This window comes from Camelus dromedarius, chromosome 18, assembly GCF_036321535.1.
Source record: "Camelus dromedarius isolate mCamDro1 chromosome 18, mCamDro1.pat, whole genome shotgun sequence".
NCBI classification, from domain to species: Eukaryota; Metazoa; Chordata; class Mammalia; order Artiodactyla; family Camelidae; genus Camelus; species Camelus dromedarius.
This window is the reverse complement of record NC_087453.1, coordinates 25,867,299-25,891,354: the sequence shown is the minus strand read 5'-3', so window position 1 is coordinate 25,891,354 and position 24,056 is coordinate 25,867,299. Positions and strand designations below refer to the sequence as shown.

General features: G+C 40.2%; 2 protein-coding genes and 1 pseudogene across 3 annotated transcripts in view; 2 read left to right on the top strand and 1 right to left on the bottom strand.

The window, feature by feature from the left end:
- MCM8 (minichromosome maintenance 8 homologous recombination repair factor) overlaps window positions 1–6,976 on the bottom strand; it is a 34,210-nt gene extending 27,234 nt beyond the window's left edge. The window contains exons 1-4 of one of the 2 annotated variants that reach the window (XM_010994500.3): window positions 6,677–6,976; window positions 2,616–2,768; window positions 2,238–2,321; window positions 251–333 (exon numbers count right to left, since the gene is read on the bottom strand). In XM_010994500.3, coding sequence (XP_010992802.3) covers window positions 251–333; window positions 2,238–2,321; window positions 2,616–2,763 — 315 coding nt within the window. In that variant the 5' untranslated portion in view covers window positions 2,764–2,768; window positions 6,677–6,976. The remainder of the gene's footprint in view (window positions 1–250; window positions 334–2,237; window positions 2,322–2,615; window positions 2,769–6,676) is intronic. The other variant, XM_031434227.2, reaches the window with a different exon arrangement.
- Window positions 6,977–7,035: 59 nt separating this feature from the next.
- On the top strand, window positions 7,036–17,307 carry TRMT6 (tRNA methyltransferase 6 non-catalytic subunit). The gene is made up of 11 exons (XM_010994512.3): window positions 7,036–7,408; window positions 10,110–10,237; window positions 11,603–11,712; window positions 12,274–12,365; window positions 12,494–12,577; window positions 12,842–12,966; window positions 13,706–14,064; window positions 14,442–14,527; window positions 15,144–15,246; window positions 15,350–15,436; window positions 15,825–17,307. Exons 1-11 carry the CDS (start codon window positions 7,281–7,283, stop codon window positions 16,014–16,016), a joined length of 1,494 nt encoding a protein of 497 aa, XP_010992814.1. The 5' UTR covers window positions 7,036–7,280; the 3' UTR covers window positions 16,017–17,307.
- A 4,866-nt stretch (window positions 17,308–22,173) lies between these two features.
- LOC135318551 (EEF1A lysine methyltransferase 2-like) lies at window positions 22,174–23,461 on the top strand (annotated as a pseudogene).
- The last annotated feature ends 595 nt before the right edge of the window (window positions 23,462–24,056 follow it).

Here is a 24,056-nt window from a genome sequence, read left to right as displayed (position 1 = left end):
TAACTTATTTTTGCCTCTTAACAACTCTTTGTGGGAGGTATTAATAATACTATTATCCTCAAATGATACATGAGGAAACCAAGGCACAAAGAAAGTAATTCACCCAAGACAGCACTGCTGGTAAGTGGCAAGCTGGCAGCTGGTCAAGGCAGTCCAGTGTCTATAATCACAATCACCAGCACCTCAAATACACTGTTCTATAAGATGACACGGGAGGTGGACTAGTAGCTTTGTTGTACAGGAATCTTACCTTATCATATAAATCAATACGCCTTGTGAAAAAGTTTTCAAATGCTTGAATCTTCTCAATAAAAGGAGAGCTGTCGCTGTAAACTAATCCAACAAATACGGCATCAGTACTAATAATAACCACACGTGAACAAGCATGTTTCCTGAGACAGAAGAAATACTATATAGACGGTAGATGACTTCTTTCGGTTGCTTTGCATACTGGTAACATTTAGATAAGAACTGGTATAGAATGTATACTTAAGATTCTAAAACAAGTTTAGGTCTGCATAATGTGAAGTGCAGACAGGAAGTGTCTCTTCTAAAAGCAGCAGCATCTGAAAATCTTTATGTTGAAGCCGTGATACCTAATAGAGCCTATCAGTTCAAATAGCTTACATATTAAAGCCAAAGCTAGACACACTAACTAAACTTTCACTCTGAAACAGAGCTAAAGACAATGCCTTTGCAAAGAAAATCCTACTCGTCCAAATAGCCACTAGTCAAATCTCTTCCTGAGATCAGGGGAGGCAGACCACCACTTGACTGGTCCTCAAAGTATAAAGCTATCTTTCACATGGTAAAGTTCTGTAACAGTTTCAAATTAGTCTCCCACAGAGCAACAGTACAGTGAAGTAGTTTGAAAGTAAAGCTGGCCAAAGGTGCCTCCTGAACCCCATCTTTAGGATCAGTTCAAACATCACTTCTAGTGTTCTGAGCTAACTGGTAGGGGAATATTGCAAGTGTTGGTGGCTAATGCATCTTAAGGCCACATAAGACAGATTTGAAACATATCTGTCTACATAATAGGAAAAAAAACAGACTCTCAATACAGAAAACATTTGTAAAGCACGTTATTTATTCACAACACGAATACTGAGTGTCTGTTATGGGGCAAGATCTTGCCCTTAAGCAGCACACAGTCTAGTGGGGAAAAAACAGTTATATATGAAACCATAAAACTGGTATCTCACAAGAGATATAACAAGCATATGATACTATCAGAGCACAGGAAAGATAATTCTCCAAATCCATACAGACAGATGTATGACGTTAGCTGGGGTTCCTGATTATGAAAGGGTGACTCCTTAACTGTGTCTCTACACAAACTGTGTTGGTTGTTGTCTCTCCATTGCAGCCAACCCTCTGTGAGTTTATGATCAAGATCTGCACACTGCGGGGTGGGTGTAGCTCAGTGGTAGAGCATGTGCTTAGCATGCATGAGGTCCTGGGTTCAACCCTCAGTACCTCCAATTTAAAAAAAATTAAAAATTAAAAAAAAAAATTTTAATTAAAAAAAAGAATCTGTAAACTGTTAGGTTCTGCCACCTGGAGGCACTTTAGAGACTGAAGGTGGCAGGCAGAAAAAAGGAATTTGTTCCTGTTTCCAATTCTTTTCAGCATCTCTCCAGCTGCCGAGATAGCTACAGCTCCAGCCTCCTGCTCTGAGCACCAACGGTGCCACCTGCCTACCAGAATTACCAGCAGCAACTGGCTTAACTGACCTCAGGTGCCTCAGCACAGCTCTGAAGGGTATGCTTTAGAGGTCCAAGCACAGCTTTGCAGGATGCCTTTCAAAGGTCAAAGCCACAGCTATGTCCTTCTTTGAATTCCTAGTTTCTAGTCATCTTAGAACTACTTACCTTTTACTCCCTCAGACTTAAAGGGTGGTTGTTGCTTTCCAAAGTTACTACTATTTGGGGACTTACCTTAGTGTTCCCTTTTTGCTCTTTTAGTCTTCTATCTGTGTATCCAATTCTCTGTATTAAATCCCCCTTCTGAAATACCTAGTGTGGTTTGTTTTTCTGACTGGTACAAAAATGGAAAATAATGCTCTTAAAGCAGAAACATGATTTAATGGTTTGGGTGAACTAAGATTAAAGAAGGAAAAAAATGTGTATGTCTCTGTGTACCAGAAAGTCAAATGAATTATAATAATATGAGATGCAGCATCCAAAGACTAGTTAAGAAAGTAAGATCTGTGGCACTTTTTGCACTTTTAACTCTACCTTCAGAGAAATAAAGCTTCCAGCCTTTATATGGTATGAAATGATCCAATGTTGATTGCAGTAGTAAAGACTGTGTGGTTTGTTCTGGAAAAAAAAAAAGCCCACAAAAGCAGGATACTAGGTTAACAGAAACAGCAAACTTTTTTTTTTTTTTTACAATTTGTTTCTCCTTCTAACAATGAGAACCTGAGATGTTATTAACAGAGTATCTAAGTTATGGGTTTCAGTAAGACTTTTAAATGTTAATATCTAAATATTCAAAGAGGTAAGGTCAACTAAAAAACAGACTGAAATTTGACTTAAACAGCTTTTCATGACAGGCATGAACGGATTCCTTCACAAAGGAAACAAAACTGATCTACCACTGGCCTCCCCTACCGGAAGGAGGTTGTCCTGGGGCTTTACTCAGGTCAGGTCTGCGTTCTCGTTCTCTCCATTTTCCTGAGACGTTCCCACCACCTCTTCCTCTCTTCCAGCTTTGAAATCTTCCTCGTCCAAATCCTCTGCCTCTATACTCTCCATTCATGTCTTCTAAAAGATAAGAGATTAGAAAAGTCCTCATCAAAACTACAGGTGAAAATAGTGCTCCTAAAAAAGACCTAACATAATAAATAAACAAAAATTGGTATCTATTCTAGGTTGAGACTAGGAAATAGGCTTTGCGATGCTGCACAGCGTGGTACAAACCCCAAACACTCTGCAGTGACTCTTCTTTTTTTCTTTAATGGTAACATAAAGCTATCACTTATTGAATATCTATTATAGACTAGGTCCTCTGAAAATTTTCTCTTTAGTTCTTAGAATTACTTTATAAAGTAGGTATCGTTATTTCCATTATATAGATGAGGAATCTGAGGGTCAGACAGACTCAATGGCTTATTCAAGGCTCAAAGTTGCTAAATGGTACAGTCAAAAGTCAAACCCAAGTACACTTTGGTTCTGGCCCAGAACCTTTCTAATACATCATCCCTGCTGCAAGCCATTCTTTCACAAATTTAACAAATAAATGGAAGTAAAAGAAGAGAAAAATGAAAAAAAAATTCAAAAAGGAGAAATCATAAGAAATACATACTCCCAAATTAGCCAAGGCTTATAAAAGATGTCAAAACACCGAGTATCTCTGTCCATTTTAACTGTCTTGCTTCTCATTTGTTTAGGAAAGATGGTTATGCACTTATTTATCAATGGCTGACACCAGCCTCCTACATCCACTAGCGTGTGAATCTTTGGGAAGAGGAGAATGCCACCTCCAACCACAGAACAACTAAAACTTCAGACACTTGCCAACCTGAACCTCAAAAGCAGTGGTGGGTACATGTCCAGCCAATCAGAAACCCTGCCTGATCTCCCAATAGGGACTATGATTCAAAGAAGGAATACTGAGATCTCACTCCAGGGACAACAGCAGCAGCATCTGCTGTCTGGCGGGAGCAGCTCCTGTGGTGGCCACAGCAGTGTCCTTTAGAGGATGCTCTTGGGCATGAGCTTAGTTGTGGTCCAGTCACTCTGTTTCCTGTGGTACCTGGCCATTTCCTGAGCCTGTTTCTCTAGCACTCCCGTTGATTCTTTTCTTTTCTTTTTTTTTTTTCTATTACTGTTTTTAAAAAATAATCTACAGAATGCAGTAATCCAATCATAAAGGACAGTCAAATGTGCTTTCACATATTCAAGAAATCAATCAACTAAGTTATAAATAGTTCATTTGTGTCCTTTTTTTTTTTTTTTTTACATTCCATATATAAGCAGTATCATAAGGCATTTTTCTTTCTCTTTCTGGCTTCCTTCACTCAGAATGATGATCTCCAAGTCCATCCATGTTGCTGCAAATGGCATTATTTTATTCTTTTTTAAGGCTGAGTAGTTGCAGTTACTCTTCTAATCCTCAAATCTTTTTAAGGTATACACATGTGTTTAAGTATACTGAATGCTTACACCTTTTCTTATTTTTATCATTGGGCTTATCACAGGATGAAAATAAGAAAAGGTACCATACCCATTCTCAAGGAGCTCCCACAATAGAAACGAAAGTGAGACAGGTAATTAACTCTAAGATACCTTGTTTGTAGCATTTTAAGACGTTATAGGGCAGCACTGGCTGAAGATACTCCTAACCTGTGACACTATGACTACATCATCACAGCTCCTTATATATGACCAGTACAGCAGTGTCATATCCACTTTTATCAGATACATGGATATTTTTACATAGGCATCTAAGACAGACCTTTCTGGGGAAGCACGGGAGTGGGACAGGGTACACACATGTTTCAATCTTTCTTTCTTTCTCTGTAAGGGACAAAATGGGAAATAAGCTAACTTTCCAGGAGACTTACAACTGTGTTAAAGAGACAATGGAAGCAAAATCATTTCTAGGTCAATAGCGATTAGACAGGTTATTTGCAATTTTTAGATAAATTTGCTGAAATGCAATGAAGTTTTTCTGAAAGTATATCCATATTTATAATTATAATCTTTTTGCCTAATTATTCCTTCCCTTTTTTTCTACTTTGTACATGTGAGATACTCATTTGTACTATACTCAAACTCATAAAGATAGTTCCTGGTTGAGTAACAATAAATCAAAATACAAGTGACTTTAAAAACAGGTTTTAAAATAATTCATATAAGTAGAGGACAAGGCAGTGAAACCACTCTGTATGATATTGTTAGCGACATGTATATGAAATCATCCATTTGTCAAAACCCATGAAACTGCAACAAAAAGAATGAACACTAATGTGAACTATGAATTTTAATAATAATGCATCAATTTGGGCCCATCAACTGCAATAAATGTATTGCAAGATGCTAATAATGGAGGAACTGTGGGTAAGGGAAAGGAAGAGGAGCTACACGGGAACTCTCTGTACTTTCTGTGCTAATTTTCTGTAAGCCTAAAACTGTCTAAAAAATAAAGTCTATCTAAGAAAACAGTTTACTTATACAACTCAATGTCATAAAAATGAACAACCCAATCCAAAAAATGGGCAGAAGACCTGAAATTTTTCCAAAGAAGACATACAGACGACCAACAGGCACATGAAAAGATGTTCAATATCGCTAATCATCTGAAAATGCAAACAAAAACTACAATGAGGTATGTTCACTGTCAGAATGGCTATTATCAAACAGACAACAAATAACAAGTGTTGGAGAGGATATGGAGAAAGGGGGAACTCATGTACTGTTGGTGGGAATACAAATTGGTGCAGCCGCTATGGAAAACACTGTGAAGCTTCCTCAAAAAATTAAAAAGAGAACTATCATATGACCCAGCAACTTCACTCCTGGGTACATAACTGAAAAAAATAAAAACATTAATTTGAAAAGATATATACACCCCAATATTCATTATAGCATTATTTACAATAGCCAAGCTATGGAAGCAATCTAAGTGTCCATCAACAGATGAATGGATAAAGAAGATATGGTAGGTATGTGTACACACACACACACACACACACAAGAATATTCCTCAGCTATAAAAAAAATTACAAAATTCTGCCATTTGCAACAACATGGATGGACCTGGAGGGTTTTATGTTTAATGAAGGAAGTCAGACAGAAAAAGACAGATACTATATGTTTTCACTTACATGTGCAATCTAAAAAATAAAAGGAATGAATATAACAAAATAGAAATAGACTCGTAGATACACAGAACAAATTAGTGGTTTCCACTGGGGAGAGGGAAGGAGGGAGGGGCAAAATAGATGAAAGGGATTAAGAGGTATAGGTATAAAATACTACTAGATATAAAATAAATAAGCTAAAAGGATGCAATGTATATCACACGGAATACAGCCAGCATTTTATAATAACTTTAAATGGAGTACAAGCTATAAAAATACTGAATCACTTTGTTGTACACCTGAAACTAATATAACATTGTAAATCAATTATACTTCAATTAAAAAATGAAAATAGCTCATATCATACGGATAAAAATAAATAGGAATATATCCATAGAGTGCACTGCCATTCATTACGAGAGTGTATTTGCATCTTTAAATGATTTAACTGGTAAGTTAATAACTAAACAAGATCATGTTAGGGCACTAACAGGACTCTGATAATCATCTAACCCACATCATACGTTAAGAAACTGAAGCCCAGAGAAATTAAGCGAACTCATCAAGAACAACATTGTTTCGTGAAAGTATTGAGCTCAAACTTTGTTTCCACATTCCAAACTAAAGCGCTCCTTCGACGACGCTACGTGCTGTATCTTTCTCTAACGAGGTAATACAGTGAGAATAACTAGTATATATTCCAACACAAATGCAAGAGGTAGGACTGTAGAATGAATAAAGGAGCCACCCATCGGGCTGCTATGCTTGGTTAAAAACCCCACTTAATTTACATCTCCTCAGAATAAAACAAACCAAAAAAATTTTTTTTAAATAAAAAATTTACATCTCCTCAGACTAAGTCCTTACTTGCAAAAGACAGAGGTCCCAAAGCTCTCTTAATTCACAGCTGAGCCGGCTCTCCCTTCCTCCCAGGAGATAAAAGAAGGGCGGGGAGGAGAGGAGACTCGGAGGTCCGAGCTCCTCAAGTTACCCTGTCCTAGTCCCGCTGTCTCACCACCCGCAACTCTGCCGACGACCCCGCGCGGGGCGTCTGTCGGAGGGGCTCCAGGACCTCAGCTTCACCACCGAGGCTGCGAAGGGGCGCCGGAAGACGTCTGGTGCAGAACGCCACAACACAGCGGCAAACCCAAGTCCCTTCTTCCAAGTTCTTTTTTGGCGCGTCTGTGACGCAACTTCCGCCCGATGCTGCGGCGAGACCGAGGGGCGGGACGGAAGGCAGCCAGTCAAGGAGATCGGCCAGACGGAAGCCGCGAAGCTACCGGAAGCTGTCTCAAGGTTCTGACCGGAAAGCGGAAGCAGCGCGCAGCACGTGTGGGCGGTGCCGGTCTGAGGGCTCTGCGTCCCCTGGGTTTGTGGGAGGTGAGACCGCTAGCGGCGACAGGCCAGGGCCGGGTTGCGGAGCGCGGGGGCCCGGGGAGATCCTGCGGAGCTTGGAGACCCGCCGAGTGTCATGGAGGGCTCTGAGGAGCAACCAGGCTCACAGCCACCGCATTCCGGGGACCACCGCATCCGCGACGGCGACTTCGTGGTTCTGAAACGGGAAGATGTGTTCAAAGCAGTACAAGTCCAGCGGAGAAAGTGAGTAAGGCTGCGGGCCTTTGGTGTTCCCCACCCTCACCTTCTAAACTCCTCTCCCTCCAGGGTCCCATTCTTGACTCTCTGGATCCCCAAGTGTCTCCCTCGTTATCTCCTCTCGGGTCTTCCCAAAGAGGTCTTTGCCCCCAGGATCCCATCCTTGGCCCTCGGGATCTCCGTCACCCATCCTGTCTTCCTACAGAGGCCCCCCTTCGTGGTCTCATACCTGGTCCTATGTTTTAAGCATCCTTCTTAGTCTTTCCACAGAGCCCCTTTCCCATTCTTGGCCCTCGGTTGCCCCGCCCCTTTCTCCACTAACCCCCGACCATGTCCTGGGGTTCTTTCTCTAGGTTTTTGAGATCTTCCCTCCTGTCTTCTCACAGCCTTCACCCTCTGATCTCATCCTTGCCTCCCAGAGCTCCCCTCATCACTACTGTATTTTTTATTCTTGAAACCAGTACTTTTTTTTTTCTATTAGTAATGTGTGCTTGCTCCTAGGTACATAATTTTTGGAAAGTGCTAGTAATTATTCAGACCTTTTATTTGATGTGTAGCTGTGCAGCAGAGTCCTTAGGTTATAAGTTAAATTTGTGATCCTGAAGTTTCACAGCTATATGGGGAAGTGCAGGTAAAGACTAATAGGGGTGCTTAGTTTTTCTTTCTCATATTGTCCTTTTAAGGTGCTTTATTGTGAAATGTGGTTGTTTGAGTGTGCTTGTTAACAATGTGCTCTTTTAGGCAAGAGCTTTTCATTACCAGAGAGACAGATAGCAACATCTTTATTTCTGGAAAGTACTTTTTAGACATACATTTTGAAACACTTTTCATCAGTTTCCTTGGCAGAAGCCATAGCATTAATTTCCATTTCACTTAGAAAATGATCCTTTGGGCTCAGCTACATCCCAGACCAGACTCCCCCTTTACTCTTCCCTTGGGGCTGCACTCATCTGGTTGGGCAGAAGCAACCTCTGCAAATCCCACTCTTTCCCAGTGAAGAAAGACATGTGGCTCTAGGTCCTTCTGACTGGGCCCCACTGTTCTTGACTAGGGCAGTGACCTCCTGTCAGGATAGTCAGTTTGAGTGACACCCCCTTCTTTGCATATCAGACCTGCTGCCAGAGGGGTAAACCCAAGCCAGCTCAGACCCAGTGTTTCATTAGCACTGGGCTACTCAAAGGATGAGGCAGGGAAGAATGTACATCTGGGCTGAGCTGAGTTTCAGCTTCTCTGAGAGGATTTATGTCAGCAAATATTTTGTGTCTATTATGTTAGTCACTGAAGACCCGGCAAAGAACAAGAATTGGCCCTATCTGAATACTTAGGATCTTGGAGAAATTCACTCAGATGATTCAAGTGAATCGACTTAATGAAGATGTGACACATACACATACAGAGGTGTGACAAGGTTTAGAGATACAATTGAGGCTGGTGATGCACCCAGCGGTCTAGAATGGTGGAAAGTCTTTAGCAAGGGAAGCTGCATGATGCATCTGTGCATTCTGTCATGATCAGCCTCCTGAGGGACAGAGAAAGAAGAGAAGGTGTGGGATGGGGCACGAAGAAAATTAACCAGTACACGTCTTTTAAGATTCAGAGTTCTGTTGATGTGGGCTATGTTCTGAAGGTAAGCAGGGCTTCCTGAGATCCATTTGTTCTTTGCTGGGTAAACTGCGTGGATTAGTGGAAGGAACTAGGCTTGGGGATCAGGCAGACTTGGATTTGAATCCCAGCTCCCACTGTGTAACTGAATGTTGGACGAAACACCTTTCCCTGAGCTTGAAGATCGCTCATCTAGAAAGAGCCATGTCCCAGGATTACTGAATTGAAAATTAAATCAAAAAGTGTGAAACACCTTACCACAATGTTCATAGCAGCACTGTTTACAATGGACAGGACATGGAAACCACCTAAATGTCCATTGACAGATGACTGGATAAAGAAGTTGTGGTGTATTTATACAATGGAATGCTATTCAGCCATAAAAAAGAATAAAATAATGCCATTTGCAGCAACATGGATGGACTTGGAGATCATCATTCTAGGTGAAGTAAGCCAGAAAGAGAAAGAAAAATACCATATGATATCACTCATATATGGAATCTTAAAAAAAAAAAAGAAAAGACACAAATGAAATTACCTACAAAACAGAAACAGACTTACAGATGTAGAAAACAAACTTATGGTTACCAGGGGGAAAGTGGGTGGGAAGGGATAAATTGGGAGTTCACGATTTGCACATACTAACTACTATATATAAAACAGATAAACAACAAGTTTCTTCTGTGTAACACAAGGAACTATATTCAATATCTCGTAGTAACCTGTTATGAAAAAGAATATGAAAACGAGTATATGTGTGTATATATATGACTGCAACATTATGCTGTACACCAGAAATTGACACAACATTGTAAACTGTAAACTGAGTATACTTCAATTTAAAAAAAAAGTTTGAAACACCTGACACATGCTGCCTAGTCCCTGACCGACACTCAGTGGAAATTCAGTGTTTTTGTGACTTCTTTATTAATTTTGTGTGTCTGCCCCAACCCAATTCTCTCTAGTCATTTGTCAGTTCATGGTCAGAGATCATGCTGCTGATCGTCCTTTGTGGAGTTTGATTTTGAGATAAACTAGATTGACTGTATCTTTCCTATACTGAATGCAAATGAGATTCAGCTAATTGACTGCATTTCTTCCCCAGGAAAGTAACTTTTGAAAAGCAGTGGTTCTACCTGGATAACATCATTGGCCATAGTTATGGAACCACATTTGAAGTGACCAATGGAGGAAGTCTTCAGCCTAAGAAGAAGAAGGAAGAGCCTACTTCAGGTGCACTGTACTACTTAGGATATATGAAATAGATGCTCTTGAGCTGGCTATTTAGAACCTATCAACCCCAATTAATTCTAAAGTGCTAGCCTAGGCTGTCCCTAAAGAAATCTAAGCTCATAATCTAAAAACTGTAGCTTGGTGGAATGAATTAGGGTCTGCCTTTGGCTTTGACATACCTGGGTTCTGGCTCCAGCCCATCGCTAACCAGCTCACGAGGTAGTTAACCTATAGGGTAGAGGGTAAAGGGTCTGGCTTTGAATTTAGCTGAGTTTAGGTTCTGGCTTTATCACTTGCTTTGTAACCTTGAGCTCGTTATTTGGTTTCTCTGTTTTATATCCTCATCTGTAAAATAGGGCCATAAACATATTTAATATCTAAGCTGCATTGATTGTTCAGTCATATGACACATAGGAAATTCTTAACAGTGCCTTATCTGTTCAAAAACAAATGGCCCCATAATTTTAACTGTCATCATTAATTAAGATTAAATACTTAAATAATCATTAAAATAAATGTACTTAAAATATTTTATCAATAAAATTAAAATACTTCATTAAACTTAAATAATTAAAATACTATTGAAGTTCTGGTTCAAGCCAGTGTATTAAATGCTTTTAAATTAGCATTCATATTTTTATTAAGCACCAAAATTCTAGGCATGATTAGACATGCAATTGTAACAGTTCATGGGACAGATCATCCCATAAAATTTACTTAGCTTTGGGGAACACCAAAAATAATCAAGTAGACAAGCAAACAGCATGAATTCAGATGGTGGTGTGCGCTATGAAGATGATAAGCAGGGAGGTGTAGTGAAGGCAGATTAAATGAGATAAGACTTGGCTGAGATAATGAGCTCAGACCTGAGTGATGGAAAAGATCCACCCACTTGGAGATGTCATAGAGCCCATTCCAGGCAGAGAGAGCAGCAAGCGCTGCAAAGCTCTACGGTGGCACCATGCTGATGTGTCTAAGGGACAGAAAGAAGGGCCATGTGGTTAAGAAATGAGACCGGAAAAGGTAACCAGAGGCCAGATCATATACAGCCTTGCAGGTCATCTTTGGAATGTATTAGAATTGCTACAGGAAGCCACTGTGTGGCTTTGTGCATTGGAATAGATGAGCCAGTGTGCATTTTAAACAGAGAAGTCTGACATACGAGGGCAAGAGTGGAAGCAAGAATATGAGTTAGAGGCTTGGAATTGTCATGACAAGAAAGGATAGTGGATAGGGTAGGGACAGTGGAACTGGAAGGCCAAATTTAAGTGGCTGATGGGCTGGCTGTGGATATGAGCTTAGAAGAAGAAAGATTTCTGAATAATTTTAGATCCCACATGTCACAAGAGCAATTTTCTTCCTTAGAGACCAAAGAAGCGGGCACTGATAATCGAAATATAATTGATGATGGGAAATCCCAGAAACTTACTCAAGATGATATAAAAGCTCTGAAGGACAAAGGCATTAAAGGAGAGGTAAAAGTCAAAGGATTTCTTTTGTTTGTTTTGTTTTTATTTGGTACTTAGGAAATTGCTTGATTTTTAAAGCAGATTTTTCTTAAGGTGAAATGTAAAAATACTGTACACTTTTGTTAAAAATAGCTTGAAGTGCTTATGCAATTCAGTATCTCAAAGATTTTGTTTCTTATCGACAGGAATGTAAGTGAATGACATCACTAATATTGTTAGCAAAAGAGAATTTGATAACAACTTAGTGCATATCAGAGCTTAACTTTGTTCATTCTCAGTAATGTTTTCAGCCAGTGTCTTCAGGAATGACTGTTTCTTTTACCTCTTTTCTCCCTTTCTTGTATATCTCTGTTCTTTTACTTCAATTTAAATGGATTTATAAAATACTTATATTTTAATACAAATTCTACATAGAGTATAAAAATATACAGTTCATCCTTTTGGACTACTGTGGAAAAGGGCCTGGAGATTCAGACCTTTGGATACATTCTGGGGTAAGAAACCTTTAAAGTTACCTATTCTGTGAAAATAAAGTTTCAGGAAATCTGCTTGCTCCTTTTCTTATAGGAAATAGTTCAGCAGTTAATTGAAAATAGTACTACATTCCGAGACAAGACAGAATTTGCTCAAGATAAATATATAAAAAAGAAGAAAAAGAAGTAAGTAGTTTTGTTTGAAAAAGACAAAAATATAAAACCTTTTTATAGATTTATAGAACATATTATTAAAAATAAAATGTTTTCAAACCAGTTTTTTAAAACTGATGTTCTGTTGTTCCTTTCGCCAGGTATGAAGCCATCATTACTGTTGTGAAGCCATCCACCCGCATTCTTTCAGTTATGTATTATGCAAGAGAGCCTGGAAAAATTAAGTACGCTTTGTTTCCTTTCAAAAGTATAATTGGGGGAAAATATATCTTTAAGAAAGTCATGATTTTAAGTAAAATGAGAATCTTGCTCATCTGCATAAAGTGTCCTCCTACTTCATAAATTGTAAGTCCTTTTTACTGTTGCCTCCAAAGCAATCAGTAATCTTATCAACATAATTTTTATGAAACAAACAAACAAAACTTGAAAAATGATGATTAAATAGCAGACTTTGCTTAGCTAAAAATGAATGAATCTTTTTTCCTTAGCCACATGAGATATGATACACTAGCCCAGATGTTGACGTTGGGAAATATCCGTGCTGGCAATAAAATGATTGTGATGGAAACGTGTGCTGGCTTGGTGCTGGGTGCAATGATGGAACGAATGGGAGGTAAGAGTTAATGTTTTCAAGTTCATTAAAACCCCACTGTGATTTGAGTAAAGGGGTCTAAAAAATTCAAACTCAAAGAAATAGAGGCTGAGTTACTGTGAAGTTAGTGAAGTGACTAGGGTGTGCTCGCACAGCTCCGGTCTCAGGGACCTTCCTGCACAGTTCACATCTCCCAGCCTCAGTGGTGTTGGCACCCCCGATGGCAGTGCCTTTTCCAGCTGCTGTATCAGTGGGGATAGTTCAAGCCTGAAGCTGGCTAGGACCTCCAGGACAGTCATTTTAGTAAACTCTTGGATTATTGGTGCTCATTTTATTGGCCTGAATTGAGGGGATTGGGTGGGAAGAACACTAGGAGTGTATTCTGCCCTGGAAGAGTACATGACAGCCTAATTTGCCTGACCTTTCCCTGACCCATAGAAGATAAGAACTGGTAACTGCCTTGTTTGAAGCTTGGACTGAGGGGAAACTGAGAACCGCTCACCAATGATGTGACATACAAAGTTGTATGATCACAGCGATTTACCGTATGCTTCTTTAAGACTTCCCATATACCTGTTTGGAATTATATTACCTCCAGTGGGAGTATTCATAGACTCCAAACAGAAGAGCTGCACAGTCTTCAGCCTCTGAACAGTGCAAAGTGGAGAGACCTTCAGTCTTCTTATTGTGGCCCACCCTGAGGGTTGTGTAGCCTAGAGTTGCTCCATTGAGCAGGTGTTTGTCTCTCTTGTCTGTTTAGGTTTCGGCACCATTATTCAGCTGTACCCTGGAGGTGGACCTGTTCGGGCAGCAACAGCATGTTTTGGATTTCCAAAGTCTTTCCTCAGTGGTCTTTATGAATTCCCCCTCAACAAAGTGGACAGTCTCTTAAATGGGACATTTTCTGCCGAGATGTTATCTTCAGAGCCAAAAGACAGTGCTTCCGTTGAAGAAAGTAATGGCACACTGGAGGACAAACAGCCTTCAGAGCAAGAGAACGAAGACAGCATGGCAGAGGCCCCAGAGAGCAGTCACTCAGAAGAACAAGAAACAATGGAAATTGTCTCGCAAGTTCCAGAATATAAAGAGCCTAAAGAGAGAGGAAACAAAAAGGATTATGTAAGAATGTTAAGCGTTTCCCCTACTCTTGTAGTGTCTTCTTCAGGGCTTCAGTGAACTTCACATAAGCACTGAGGTTCAGTTTGGCTTTGGAGTATCAGCTCCCAAGGTATCAAAACAGAGAAAGAGCGTGTGTGAGTACACACATGTATGATTTCATCTGTGGGATGGAGCTGGAGGATGCAGAAGCACTGTGCAGGTGGTTCAGTGATGGTTTTGTAACACAGGCTCTTGTGTGTTTTCAACTTCCTTGTAAATGACCTCCTTCTGTTGCTTTAGTCCAAGTTAATAAGTATTAGGTGTTTTGACAGACCAGAGTTCCCATAAACCTGATTGAATGACCTCAGTATGTTGGTTTCTTATTTTTCTTCTTGAAGATTCAGGAAAAGCAGAGGAGACAAGAAGAGCAGAGGAAAAGACATTTAGAAGCTGCCGCTCTGCTGAGTGAAAGAAACGCAGATGGGTGCGTTGATGGGAGGACGCAGGCGACGTCTTGGTGCTCATGGGCTCTGCTTCAAGCAGATTAGAGTTCTCTATCTATTTGCCTGCTTTGATTATAGTGGGAGCAGAGGTGATGGTTCTGTCCTGGGTTTTTTAAGATAAGAGGCTGCATCTGGCAGAGGTGGGAAATCAATTATGCTGGTTTTGGAGTTTGAGAAGGAATTTCTCCAGTGATGGCACATCATATGGGACTGTGTAATCCCACTGGGTGCAGGTTGTGAAGCATTCAAATTGATGTGCTACTGGCCAAGGAAAACCTGACAGGAGAGGTAGATTTGGGTAGCTGCAAAACCAGTGTTACAACATTGGATTTGTTTACAGGTGATTTTTTTTTTAAATCAAGAATGTCATTAAATGCCACTTGGCGATGCCAAGCACCATGAGAGCTTATAATCCAGTTTGTGTTTCTTAGAAAGTGATAGCTCATGATTTTAGTGACTGGAATCTCTAGAATGTATTTAAAGCTCTTCCTTGTGTGAGTCATGCAAATAAATACGCAGACATTTTAAATGCATTTTAAAACCTGTGCTCTGCTTTGGGAGCATAGAGAAATAATTTGTCTGACATTTTCCTTGCAGTTTAATTGTAGCTAGTCGTTTCCATCCCACTCCACTGCTCCTGTCTTTGCTGGACTTTGTGGCTCCTTCAAGGCCGTTCGTGGTCTACTGCCAGTATAAAGAGGTAATACTGAAACGGAGTGGGCAGGAGTTCTTGCATCTGATTGTTGATTCTCACAAAGCAGCCCTCAAAATAATTCTTAACAGAGCTCTGTTTATGCCTTTAGCCTCTGTTGGAATGCTACACAAAACTGCGGGAAAGAGGAGGGGTTATCAACCTCAGGCTGTCTGAAACCTGGCTCAGAAATTACCAGGTATGTGAATTTTTGACAGGGAACTGGCTGTTGGAGAAGGAAGTCTCTGGCTGGGTGTGCATAAGGTAGCTAGTTCTCCATGGACCCAGCTCCACTGCTGATCATGAAGAGCCCAGAGGGAGGAACACAAACCAGTCCCCCACCAGAAACTTGCTTCCGATTTAAGCAAAACGGCTTCAGTTTTATTTTTCAAAAGAAAATTACCTAAACCCTTTTTTTCACTTTTATCTGCACTATCACATGAAGGAAGGGACTCCTTAGGAGTTGGTCTGATTAAATCTTCATGAGGATCTATGTCGTTTAAATTCTCATTTGTGGCACATGTGTTGTTAGCATGGGCCTTATCTGCTTAGGAAAACACGAATGTCTGTTTTTCTGTCTTGATTAGGTTTTGCCAGATCGAAGTCATCCGAAACTACTGATGAGCGGAGGTGGGGGTTACCTTCTCTCAGGCTTCACTGTTGCCATGGACAGCCTTAAAGCAGAGCCCAGTCTCAAACCCAACACAGGCACCGCAGAATCACACACGACTGAAGAGCCAGCAGCTAAAAAACGGAAATGTCCAGAGTCCGACTCTTAACTTTTCAAAAATTGCTTTGATCTTTGTTCTCAGGCATTATACAGTTAGTAAGTAAACTTTAAATACCATTACTAATTGTTTTTTCATATCCTAAGAATAAGAACGTGTCTGTACACCTGTTCCAGGGAAGGACAAATAAGCCTCTTGTCCACCTCTGGCACAGGTGGGTTTGGTCTATCAAAACCTCGAGCCAGAATACCCAAGCCTGGGGTAAGCAGTGGACTGGTATATGGCCAACTGTGTTTATTTCACAAAAATCCTCTTAAGAACTTTTAGCACTCTGCGCAAATATCTTGAGAATTTAGACATCCCAAAAATATATTTATACAAGACTTTGTATATATGTTAAGCTAAGTGGAGTAACACACTATCACTGAAACTTGGGTACTGAAAGGAAGGAATTCGTGGCAATTTCCTCCGTTCATTACGTTCTCTTCAACCTGAGCAATATGAATGTGTGTGATTTACAGTACCAAAAATGTCCACCATTTTCCCTCCAATGGAATATACTTTTAAGAAATGTTATATTTTGTTATTTTAATAGTTGATGACCTAGGAAAGCTCTCAGTATTTATTTTACTGCTGTTTTTGTCAATAGAAAGGTGTGGTAGGGTACTTTTTTCCCATTAATTTGCCAATGCCCTCATTCTTTGTTCCAAGAAAAGTGACTAGAACTTTTGTGTACTATTCAGTTAAAGAAAACAAATGGTTTTTCCCCTCCCCAGAGACTTACGGAGATAGCTAGGTACGTGTATATGGATGTTGGTGTATGCATATACATACGTATGTTTATATATACACACTCATACACATGGAGACAGAGAATGCACTTCCTGTGTGAACTGTTAACAAAGGTTAGTGCAGGGCTTAGACCAGTCCTCATTGCATTAGTGTCACTCCTTGTCAAATGTATTTTTAAGTGCCTTTTTTGGTGATTATTAATGCTGGTTTATTGAGCTCTGGCGTGACTAGGTGGTTAGTCTTTCTAAGCTCTGAAAAAATAAAATGAAATTATTTGGTCATCCACTGCCGCCGAGAGAAGTGTTTAGTGTCCATTTGAGAGTGTGAGTCTCGCTCACTAAACACGCTCATCATGTGTCTTGTTCATGTCGTCATAGAATAGACGCGGATCATCCAGCGAGAAGCATCTCAAAAAAGAAAAAAGAAATAGCTTCTTCCTAGTAGCATGTGCTGTTCTAAAAATGGCCAGTGTGATTACCAACAAGTACAGTTTTGATTCCTTTTTCTTAAAACAATTGCTTTTAAAGAATAAAAGCATTTCCTACTGTGATGCGTCTGACTCACATTGTCGATGCTGTCAGTGCCACCGCATTCACTGGCTTTCAGCAGATTGTGACACGTGGTCTGTGTGAGAAAACATGCCTGGATCAGCATCTCAGTGAACATGTCCCTGCAAGCAGTTGTCCTCCGCACCCAACCAGTCAAGTTTGCTCAAAGAGAACACATTATGTGCACAGATCAGCAGCAGCTGGTCTCTGCTGGTCACTGTTGTTAGGACTGTCTCCTGCTTGAAACTCAGCCGGTGTGCAGGTCCCACCCCATTTCATTCAGTCTGGGGGTCTGCACTGCCACGGCCCTGTGTGCCCACATAACTGCCCCTGGAGTTGACTTGTGGACTTAGGCACCAGATGAACTCAAAGTTAACCTTCATCTGCTACTTTTTTTCTCATTCATGTAATCTGCTTCATCTTTGAGTACTGATGATTTAGTTCAGTGGTTTGAAAACTTAGTGTGCACCAGAGTGCCCTGGAGGGGTTATTAAAACACAGATTACTGATCTCCACCAAGTTTCTAAGTATGTCTGGGATAGGGCAGAGAATTTCCATTTCTAAGTTTCCAGGTGACAGATACTAGTGCTGCTGGGCCAGGAACCACTTCTGTGTGCACCCACGTCACTAGTGTAGCTAAGTACACAGTGTTTTTATCTTGTTTGTAAAGTGGACATCCACCTTTGGAGCAGATGAGTGGGTAATTCTATGACTACTGGACATCCAGTCACCAGGAGAGTTGTGTGAAACAGCACTTCAATGAGTGGCAATCAAAAAGTAAAGACAACATTTTGTAATGGCCGCCTTGCTTCTCCGTTAGATTAGGGTACTTAGAAATATACAGTGGTGCCAGTTAGAAAATGTTTTAGCTTAGAGGTACACTAAAATTGTATGAAGCAAATCTTTTTTTTTTAGCTTTATTGAATTAAAGTTCACATAACATTGTATAAGTTTAAGGTGTACAATGTGTAATTTGACATACTTATGTATTGCAGGATTATTACCACCATAGCATTAGCTAACATCACCTGTGACATAATTACCATTGGGTGGAGGGGGGGTAAGAACATTAAAATTTTACTCTCTTTGCAACTTTTAAGTATGTAATTATTGTTAACTATAGTCACTATGCTGTATATTAGAGCACCGGAATTTATTCATTGAATAACTGGAAATCTGTGCCTTTTGATCAATATCTCCCTAATTCCTCCACCCCCTAACTCCTGACAACCCCACCATTTTACTTTCCATTTCCATGAGTTTGTTATTTTTATATTCCACATATAAGTGCCATCGTACAGTATTTGCTTTCTCTGTCCAGCTTATTTCACTTAGCATAATGCCCTCCAGGTCTATCCATGTCACCAGTGGCAATATTTCCCTCTTTCTCATGGCTAAATAATATTCCATTCATTATTCATCTCCATTCATCTGTTGACACATTTCCATTCATTGATAGCAAAGATTATATGTATAAAATCTTTTTGGATTCTTTTCCATTATAGGTTATTACAAGATACTGAATATAGTTCCCTATGCTGCACAGTAAATCCTTGTTGCCTATCTATTTTATATGTGATAGTGTGTATTTCTTAATCCCATTCTCCTAATTTATCCCTTCCTTCCCCTTTGGTAACCATAAGTTTGTTTTCTGTGTCTGTAAGATGGTTTCCATTTTGTAAATAAGTTCACTTGCATTATTTTTTAGATTCCACATATAAGTGGTATCATATAATATTTATCTTTGTCTAACTTCACTTAGTATGATAATCTCTAGGCCCATCTTTGTTGCTGCAAATGGCATTTCATTGTTTTTATGACTGAGTAATAGTCCATTGTGTGTTTATTACCATATCTTTTTTATCTGTTCATCTGTCGGTGGACACTTAGGTTGCTTCCATATCTTGGCTATTGTAAATATTGTAAATAGCTGCTATGAACATTGGGGTGCATGTATCTTTTTGAATTAGAGTTTCCATCTTTCCATATATATGCCCAAGAGTAGGATTGCTGTATCATATAGTAAGTCTATTTTTAGTTTTTTAAGATACCTCCATACTGTTTTCCATAATGGCTAGTACCAATTTACATTCCTACCAACAGTGTAGGAGGGTTCCCTTTTTTCCACACCCTCTACAGCATTTATTATTTCTAGACCTTTTGATGATGGCCATTCTGATTGGTGTGAGGTGATACCTTATTGCAGTTTTGCTTTGCATTTCTCTAATAATTAGCAATGGTGAACATTTCGTGTGCCTGTTGGCCATCTGTATATCTTTACTCTCTGGTGCCTGCCTATGAGATACAATAGCCAACTCTCCCATTTTTGACAAATTGACCCCATGTAGGAGATGAACCTCATCAGTTAGCCCAGTCTGAGTTCCTGGTTGTCTCTCAAAAGTTTGTGATTTCCAAGCTGCCATCTTTCTTATTGGCTCCCAGTAACTGAGGGTGTACCACGACCCATCAGTATCTCAAAGGTGAGAATTCCTGTCAACACCTAGATATAGGCTGATCAGAAGTGGACCTTCAGGCAGCAGCTGGGAAAGTATGTAGTTAAGCCCTTTTGGGGGAGGAACTTAGAGATGGGTATTTTTGCCTGGTCCCTCTACACTAAGCCTAGATGTGTAGCTGCAGGGGGTGCTCCTGTACCCATTTAAAAACTACTTCTTTAAAATCCTGTGGGACTTGTGCATGCGATTCTCATTGGCTATTAAAGCCAGGTGATTTGGGGTTCCGTTCCTCAGGTGCCAGTCACAAAAGCTGGGGTGACGTGTACAAGCTACCTCCAGAGAGCGTGGCAATCAGATATTAAGGTTGGAGTAACCCAGAGGGAGAAGTTAGGGAAAGTGCCTACTGGCTCCCCTGGCCTCTGGGGAGGATCACAGCCAGCCCCTAAATGTGTGCTAAGTTAGACAGCAGACCTTCAGGCAGCAGCTTGTAAAGTGTGTAGTCACACCCTCAGGGAAAGACCTGGAGATGGATACCTTCTCTACTACCTCTGCACCGAGCCCTGGGGCGACGGCCACATTAAGGACTGAGGCTTTGTTGGCTACAGTCCTGCGGCTTTCACAGACCCACGCCTCCTCAGTTTTCAGAGCTAGGTGTTTTGGGGGCCCGTTCCTTGAGTGGGAATCTTAAATGTTGGAGTGCTTTAGATGGGGTCCAAACCCTTCAATCCTCAGGGAGAAGCTGGGAATTGGGGTTGGGGGTTCCCTCCCAGTTGTATGGTTCTGTGCGGGGGTGGAGTCCATCGTGAGAGTGTGTCTCAATCTCTCCTACTGGCTTCAATGTGGCTTTTCTCATTTATCTGATGTGTAGGATTCACTCAGCTAGTTTCTGGATTTCTCTCAGAGGGCACTGCAGTGTGTGTAACTGTACATGTGGTGGATCCTAGGGAGGAGGGAAGTTGAGGACCCTCCTATGTTGCCATCTTGGTCACCTGTCTCGTAGGAAGCAGATCTTAATGGGTAATCATTCATTTATTGATTGTATATGGAAAAGCCAAAAATACATTCTATTTTGTATATACATATTTTTTATTGAAGTATAGTCAGTTTACAATGTTGTGTCAAGTTCTGGTGTACAGCATAATGCTTCAGTCATACATGAACATATATTCATTTTCATATTTTTTACCTTGTTACTACAAGATATTGAATATAGTTCCCTGTGCTATAAAGCATGAACTTGTTTATCCGTTCTACATAAATAAATATCAGTCAGTATCTGCAAATCTTTAATTCCCAGTTTATCCCCTCCCACGCTGGTAACCACAAGTTTATTCTCTATGTCTGAGAGTCTGTTTCTGGTTTTTTTTTTTTTAATATTTTTTAGTGAGTTATAATCATTTTACAATGTTGTGTCAAATTCCAGTTTAGAGCACAATTTTTCAGTTATACATGAACATATATATATTCATTGTCACATTTTTTTTCTCTGTGAGCTACCGCAAGATCTTGTATATATTTCCCTGTGCTATACAGTATAATCTTGTTTATCTGTTCTACATTTTGAAATCCCAGTCTGTCCCTTCCCACTCCCCGCCCCCTTGGCAACCACAAGTTTGTATTCTGTGTCTGAGTCTATTTCTGTTTTGTATGTTTTTTTTTTTAGATTCCACATATGAGCGATCTCATATGGTATTTTTCTTTCTCTTTCTGGCTTATTTCACTTAGAATGACAATCTCCAGGTCAAAAATACGTATTTTTTTAATTTTAGTATTAAATCTTAAAAAAAATAGGGTGTTTGCATTTTGTTTCAAATCATTGGCTGTAATGATTGCAAGAGCCATAGTAAATACTAAGAAGCAGGTTCTAAAAATCTGATTATTAAGACTGGTGTTGTTCTAAAAGTTCCTGATTTGGGAATGTATTTAAGTGCAGTGCTGGAAAGGATATGAGTGCATCTGATATCTTTACTTGAAATATAATGTTGCTTCTAGGCTAGTATTAATTTTTGTAAAATAAATTACAGATTTTTCTTGGACAGATCAGATGGCAAGAACTGTAAGTCCCTAAATAGCTAAAGAGCAGTTGATGAATTGTTAACTGGCCCCGTTAACATTTATTAGACACTGCTTTTTGACTATGAGGAAGTGCCAAATCCTTGAAGTGCAGGAAATTAATATCATGTACTCCTTTTATTTTGGCCTCTTTCACTGTTCCATTAATAACCTGGGCTTTTGGCATTTAGCTGAGATATCAAAACAGGACTGGAAAGATTTTGACATTTCATTTTCACATTGCCAAAAAGTTAACAAGGCACTGAAGATACTTTATTTCAAAATGTAGGTGCGCTCAATATGTTGTATGTTTGTCCACTTAGTGTTGTCATTCTAAACAAACACCCTTGGAAAAGCAGAGAAATGAATCCAGGCGGTGGAGGAAGTGAGAGCACAAGGTCACCTGCCTTTTGGAATACTCTCCCCAAACAAGTAAGTCTAAGTAACGTGGCCTCTCACCTTTCTCTTCCATCAACTGCGAGTGACACAAAGTAGCTAAAGCCATATGATGACCAATTCAAGGAAGAGAAGAGCCAAAAATAAGAAAGAGTATGATTGCTTTAAACCAGGGGTCAACAGAACATAGCTCACAGACCCAATCTGTCTCCCCACCAGTTTTCATATGGCTTCAAGCTAAAACCTGTTCCTTCCATTTTTAAACATTTAGGGGGGAAAGCTAAAGCAGAATAATTTTGTGCTAAGTGAAAATTACATGAAATTCAAATTGCGGTGCCCATAAATGAAATTTTATTGGAACGTGGCTACGCTCATTTGTTTTGAGTATTTTCCATGGCTGCTTTTGTGCTTATGGTCGAGGTGAACAGTTGTGACAGGGACCATATGGCCCTCAAAACCTAAAATATGTGCCATCTGGCCCTCTAAGGAAAAGTGTGCTCACCACGAATTTCAGTGAAGCGATGATCTGACAGGAGAGCAGGATTTCAGAGTGCGGAGGTGGGCTGGTTTGGAGCCAGCAGACCACTGGTGCTGGGGCCGAACACGGTCCCCAGGGGGCAGTCCCAGAGCAGACAGCTTCACCCCAACTGCTGGGGACCTGCAAGCACTGGGATGCTGTCTATGAGAGACCTGCAAACTTTCCAAGAATATGGAGATACGGGAGATCTGGTTTGGGAAGAAGGTATGAATCGACTAAAGTAGATGCAAAACCACAAGATTCCCCTGGAAGCTTCAGTGCTTGATAGTGGAACAGGAAATGGCAAAATCTGGTTTCCTTAGTATTACTGGAATTGATTACTCTTCCTTCAGCAATACAGCTTTCCGGAAGAATTATAGAGAAAGAAGCTTTATCTAACATTAAGTAAAAGGTAGAAGACTTTTGGAATCTCCCGACAAAGCTGTCTGGATTTCATATTAATATTGACAATGGAACTTTTGATGCCTTGAGCAACTGACAATGTGGTTGAGCAGGAGAAGCATTGTGTGAAATCTCTCTCTAGGCTGTTGAAAAGTGAAAGCCTTTTTTCCTAATAATCACAAAGGATTTGAACTTTTTGAAGAGCTACTGACACCCAAGTTCAGCTTTGGAGGCAGATCTGGAAACAGTGTAGCAGCACTGATTTTCCAAAAAATGTGAGGCTTTTCATTGGACAAATTATTAGCTTTTTTAAAAAAAGTTCCACATCACAGAAAACCTAACACAGAAAATCTAAGTGCAAATAAATGCTTAGTAAGCACACTAGATGCACGTGTTGAGTAGATAAAATGGGTTGGTGAAAAAAAAATCATGACCATGTAAATGGCTGGGTTTTAGAGGTCAACCAAGTATAATTTAAAATTTTCTTTTGTAGATATTTTTCTTTTTTATTAAAAATTTTTTTTCCTGTAACTGCTGAAGAGCTAAAAATTTTTAAGCAGTAAATGAATTTACAGGGGGTTAAAAAAAAAAAAAGATGTAAAGTGGAATCCAAAGCTCCTTCTCATTCCCCTGGAACTACTGGCAGCATTTGATGCGTTCCACACTACCCACCCCCCATGTGACAGTTTTCCTCTCTTGGCTTCTAGGGCATATGGTGGATCCCTGATATATTTTTAGCCTTTCTTCTGCCATCTCTGTTGCTGCCCTGGCTCAGGAAGCCATAGGGAAAGAGCAGCCTGGAGGCCAGCCTGGCAAAAACAACTCCAGGCCCCCATTCTGAGTGGCCGCCACCGGCTAAGAGGCTTCCTTCCAAGGCACTAGGCTCATAAGAGCCCCCCCCATCTCCCCTCTTCCCTCCCCTCCCCGAGAC